This window comes from Sapajus apella, unplaced genomic scaffold, assembly GCF_009761245.1.
Source record: "Sapajus apella isolate SASKATOON/1434 unplaced genomic scaffold, GSC_monkey_1.0 scaffold59, whole genome shotgun sequence".
In the NCBI taxonomy this organism is placed as follows: domain Eukaryota; kingdom Metazoa; phylum Chordata; class Mammalia; order Primates; family Cebidae; genus Sapajus; species Sapajus apella.
The window spans coordinates 5,267,292-5,273,291 of record NW_022436999.1 but is presented as its reverse complement, the minus strand read 5'-3'; the positions used below and the strand labels follow the sequence as shown (position 1 = coordinate 5,273,291).

The following is a 6,000-nucleotide window of genomic DNA, read 5'->3' as shown; positions in this document are numbered from 1 at the left end:
CCTGGGTTCAGGCAATTCTCCTGCCTCAGCCTCCTGAGTAGCTGGGATTACAGGCACGCGCCACCATGCCCAGCTAATGTTTTGTATTTTTAGTAGAGACGGGGTTTCACCATGTTGACCAGGATGGTCTCGATCTCTTGACCTCGTGATCCACCCGCCTCGGCCTCCCAAAGTGCTGGGATTACAGGCTTGAGCCACCGCGCCCGGCCCTGACTCAATAATTTTTATGAGGATCTTTCTTAAGAAAATAATTCAAAAGGCTTAATGCCTAAACGTAATCACCTTGGCACTATATATTACAACTATTACAAGGTTAAAAATTATCTAAATCTTGAGCAACAGGGAAATGATTAAATGCATCTACTTGATTAGACTATCGTAAGGTCACTAAAATCAAGGTTAAGAGACAAATGCTCATATCATAATATAAAAATGCATGATATAAAGTTTTAGATTTGAAATAATCCCAGCCATAGAAAAGTCATATATATTTTGGAGAAATATTGGCCAAAAAATTAAATTTTTAATATTGGTTGTTTCATACTATAGGGTTAAAAATAATTTTATTTTCGGCCGGGCACGGTGGCTCAAGCCTGTAATCCCAGCACTTTGGGAGGCCGAGGCGGGTGGATCACGAGGTCAAGAGATCGAGACCATCCTGGTCAACACGGTGAAACCCCGTCTCTACTAAAAATACAAAAAATTAGCTGGGCATGGTGGCACGTGCCTGTAATCCCAGCTACTCAGGAGGCTGAGGCAGGAGAATTGCCTGAACCCAGGAGGCGGAGGTTGCGGTGAGCCGAGATCGCGCCATTGCACTCCAGCCTGGGTAACAAGAGCGAAACTCCATCCCAAAAAAAAAAAAAAAAAAAAAAAAAAAAATTATTTTCTTGTTAATATTTTCTGTTATTTTCTCATATATACAACTTATTCTGTTTGTATTCAGGTCAAAAAAGAAAGTTTTTATTTAAAAAAAAAAAAAAAAGACCATGGCCCAAGGAAAAAAGAAGTAGAGGACATTTAGGGGTAAAATATCATGGGACTCCTAGTTAAATTCCTCTGGATTTGAGCATTAGAAAGGCTGGGGAGGAGGCGGTCGTGGTGGCTCATGCCTGTAATCCCAGCACTTCGGGAGGCTGAGGCGGGCAAATTACATGAGGTTAGGAATTTGAAACCAGCCTGACCAACATGGTGAAAATTCGTCTCTACTAAAAGCATAAAATTTAGCCAGGCATGGTGGTGTGCATCTATAATCCCAGCTGCTCAGGAGGCTGAGACGGGAAAATAGCTTGATCCCAGGAGGCCAAGGTTGCAGTGAGCTGAGATAGAGCCACTGGACTTCAGCCTGGGTGACGAGTAAGACTTTGCTAAAAAAAAAAAAAAAAAAAAAAAAAAAAAAAAAAAAGAAAAGCTGGGGCTGGGGAGGGTCCTGTCCTCCTTCAAGGATCATAATTATCATTATCATTAAAGTATAAGATCTAAAATGATCAGAGAAGTAAAAATTGTCCTATCACCTAGAGTTCCCTAGATTTATTCCTCAACAACTGAACTCAGGTGAAATAACTATTCTGACCTACATATTAAGTAGCTAAATTACCAAATGCTTTACTAACAGTAAAAGTATCATTAATATACCAAGAGAGTTTTAAAAATTAGAAGAGTAGTGTTTTATGCTATTAAGTTTAATCAATAGAGGATTTTTCATATTCCTTACAGTTAGAACATAATCCTCTTAACGTCCCTATGAGGTAGAAAAAGTAGTTATTACATTTAACTCCAATTTTCAAATGAGGATATCAAAGCTCAGAGAGGTTCAGAGAATTTCTGACTACCACTCCTGTGCTATTTTCTCTCTACAATACAAATATTCTAGTCTGTTAATTGAACTGGCATTTTATGGGCGCAGTGGTTCACGCCTGTAATCCCAGCACTTTGGGAGTCTGAGGTGGGTGGATCACCTGATGTCAGGAGTTAGAGACCAGCCTGACCAAAATAGTGAAACCTCATCCCTACTAAAAATACAAAAATTAACTGGACATGCTAGCAAATGCCTGTAATCCCAGCTACTTGGGAGGCTGAGGCAGGAGAATCGGTTGAACCTGGGAGAGGGAGGTTGCAGCGAGCTGAGATGGCGCCATTGCACTCCAGCAGCCTGTGTGACAAGAGCAAAACTCGGTCCCACCTCCTCCCCCAAAAAAGAAAAGGAAACTGTCTGTATTGTAATTTTTAACTAGATAAAAACATGGGCTGGACATGGTGGCTCATGCCTGTAATCCTTGCACTTTGGGAGGCTGAAACAGGTGAATCACTTGAGGTCAGGAGTTTGAGACAAGCCTGGCCAACATGGTAAAACCCTGTCTCTACTAAAAATACAGCAATTAGCCTGGTGCTGTGGTGGGTGCCTGTAACCATAGCTACTCGGGGGGCTTAAGCAGGAGAATCATTTGAACCTGGGAGGTGGAGGTTGCAGTGAGTAGAAATCATGCCACTGCACTCCAGCCTAGGCAACAGAGTAAGACTCCATCTCAAACAACTCAAAAAAAAAAAAAAAAAAAAAAAAAAACCCTGCATACGTTCAAAGGAGTCAAGCAGATAAACAAAAGTTTCTATGTTTTTAAGTGGTGGGAGTGTGGCTGAATATTTTCTTTTACCTTTTTAAAACACTGCTTATGTTAGGGACCACAGACAATTCAGTATCTTTCAATCCACCCTGCTGAAGCCTGGGCCTGGGCATATGGAAACCCCCTCCTGCTTCTTCTGCTCGATGTGGACCCCTGAGTGCTCCCAGGTGGCCCTGGTTGCACATGCCCCAAGCCTTACCTGATACTAAGTCAGTTAAGGTATCGCAAGGTATGACCTAGGCTCCCCTCACCTGACGGGCTTCTGTGAAGTTCCCTCGAAGGATGCAGGATGCCAGCAGTGACTCAGGTGGGGAGAACATCATGGGGATGAGTGAACTTTGAGGATGGGGGTACAATCTGCTGTCCAGCTCATTCTGCCCAGACACGGTGCTCAGACTTCCCTCTGTTGGGACACATGAATGTGTGGGGCCAGAGAAGCAAGAGGAATTGAGGAAATGCTATATTGCTGTCACCTCCCACCAAACTTTTATCTCCTCAATGTCTGTCTGTAAAAGGTCTGTAAATAGGTCTTAATTTTTCCTCAAATGAAGGGCAAACCTATGCTATTATCTTTGAATATAAGATGTAAATGCCAATTACCTTGCTTGGGTATTTACCTCTATTTATCTCTGCTGCTGGATAACTAAATTGAGAATGAAACAGTCCTTTCCCTTCTCCCAGCTAAAATATGGCCATATGCCAACCTTGAAAAACAACTTTGACTGCTTAATCCTGGCTTTACATCATGGTATATGGTAACTCACTATCAGGGCAAAGCTGCTCAAAATTGGCAGCTGGTGGAAATCTGCATACCTGATGTACTTGTGCTCAGCTCACTACTTGTACTTTCCAGAGATGGGCTGGAACCTTTGTCTTGGCCATCTACAGGTATTGGGAAGAAAAGAGAAAGTCAATCATCAGCTCCTTATAGAGTGGGAAGTATGACATTGGCTTGAAAGCCAAGATCTGGGTAGTTAGAGACAGAGGACAATGATTACTATGACACCTGCTGTTTTTTCTAAAGCAAAACAAAAACTCCTACAGACCAAAGGCAAAGGGTGGGCTTAATACGGCAACAGGGTTCACTTGGGTAGTAGCCTATACCAGTAGTTCCCAACCTGTGGGTCTCAAAGCCATAGGAACTTTCAAGTTATTTTTAGGACTCAGTGATCGGCACCTGCTCAGTAAGCACTGGCAGTATTCTGAAAAAATAAAAGCACAACTGTTATAACCAGGAAGTAGTAAGGACACAATATTTCCTGACATAGAAAAAGGTGTCCTCATACTTGAAAAAGTAGAAAACTGGCTGGGTGTGGTCGCTTACACCCACCTGTAATCCCTGCACTTGGGGAGGCCATTGCAGCAAGATAGCTTAAGCCCAGGGGTTTGAGACCAACCTGGGCAATATAGCAAGACCTTGTCTACACAAAAAATTAAAAACAAACCACTTGGGCAAGGTGGCATGCACCTGTAGTGCCAGCTGCTCAGGAAGCTGCGGCAGGAAGGATTGTTTGAGCCCAGGGTTCAAGGTTACAGTGAGCTATGATCGTGCCATTGCACCTCAGCCTGAGAGACAGAGCAAGACCCTATCTCTATTAAAAAAAATGTAGGAAACCAAAGTCTAAGACCTGGCTGGCTGAAGGCCATAATATTCAAAGTCTCAGAGAAAAAGGTTCTTCTCTTCTCAACACCACGTTTTCTAACGTGCTAGAGCTTTCTAACAGAGGCTCACTATTCCTTAGCATGGTCATTTGAGGGGCTGTCTCAGCCTAATACAAGGGAGTCCCCTCAGTTCACTGTCTGGGTTGCCCTTTAGAAGGAACAGCTGTAGGAAAGAGACGGTGGGTTGTGCATTCTTGGGCTGAAGGGGTCGAGTGGATGCAAATTCTGCCTTCTGACCCAAACTGATTAATGTAGCAGCTTGAGGGACTTAGCAACTCAACCTTGAAGGTTTCTCTCATGGCATCCTCCATCCTACCCAGTATGCTCACCTTTCATGTTGCCACTTAGCTAGAGCCCACTCATTCTCTGGAGCTTGGTTCAAGAGTCAACTCCTTCATGAAACCTGTTGCCCTGACATCTGCAGGTCATGTTGATGTCCCCTTTTAAGACATGTCTGTTTTCAGGCAGGGCCTCAGGTCACTTTAAACTTTTCATGTTTACTGTCTAAGCAGGTACATTACAAATTGTTTGAAGTTTAAGGCCCAGTTTTTGCCTCATTTACTGCCCTCAAGATACCTAGTATTGTTTAGCCCACAGGAAATCCTCATGAATTTCTTTCAATTTTTAAAAGATCAACACCAAAAACCATAACAAAACTTGATTCTCTAAAAATTTAGTACTCCTGCATAATGTGCCTATATTAAACTTCTCAAAGAAAAGCCCATAAGCAGAATAAAAAGACAAAATAGAGAAAAATATCATAGCACATGAAGACAAAGTATTTTCCTTAATGTATGAAGAGCTTTCTACAATTCGACAAGAAAGAAATTCCTAAAAGAAAAATGGACCTTAGACACTAGCCAGTTTACAGAAAAATATAAATAGCCAATAAATATGCGAAAAGACATTCAATCTCAAACTAAAAACAAAAAAACAAAAAAACTACTAAAGCAAGGAAACATCATTATTTTATCACCCATATTGGTGAAGGTTTAAAAAAATCTAATACAGCTGACTGATGAGAGTATGTGCAAATAGGTAAACACACATAGCTTGCAGAACTATAAATCATAGGAGAGAAGGATGGAGAGAGGGTGGTTAATCAATACAAAATCAGAGCTAGATAGGGATCAGTTCTGCTGTTCTGTAGCACTGCAGGATGAATATGGTTAACTACAATCTATTATATATTCTCAAAAAGCTAGAAAAAAAGGATTTTTTTTTTTTTTTGAGTTGGAGTCTCACTCTGTTACCCAGACTGGAGTACAGTGGCACGATCTTAGCTCACTGCAACCTCTCCCTCATAGGTTCAAGAGATTCTCCTGCCTCAGCCTCCTGAGCTCAGCATCCGCCACCACACTCAGCTAACGTTTGTATTTTTAGTTGAGACAGGGATTCACTATGTTGGCCAGGCTGGTCTTGAACTCCTTACACAAGTGATCCATCTGCCTTGGCCTCCCACAATGCTGGGATTACTGGTGTGAGCCACAGTGCCTGGCCGAAGAAAGGATTTTGAATGTTCACAACACAAGGAAATGACAAATGTTAGAGGCGGTGGATACAATATTACTCCAATTTGGTCATTACACATTTTATAAACATATTGAAATATCACTGTGTATCCCATAAATATGTACAATTATTATACGCCAACTAAAAATAAAAAGGCAGCCGCGCACAGTGGCCCATGCCTGTAATTCTAACACTTTGGGAAGCC

General features: G+C 42.0%; 1 protein-coding gene across 1 annotated transcript in view; it reads right to left on the bottom strand.

Annotated features, from left to right (window-relative positions):
* ZFYVE26 (zinc finger FYVE-type containing 26) overlaps positions 1-6,000 on the bottom strand; it is a 65,172-nt gene that overhangs the window by 41,242 nt on the left and 17,930 nt on the right. Inside the window, exons 13-14 of the mRNA XM_032246042.1 lie at positions 3,435-3,503; positions 2,864-3,024 (exon numbers count right to left, since the gene is read on the bottom strand). Of these exons, the coding sequence (XP_032101933.1) occupies positions 2,864-3,024; positions 3,435-3,503 (230 nt within the window). The remainder of the gene's footprint in view (positions 1-2,863; positions 3,025-3,434; positions 3,504-6,000) is intronic.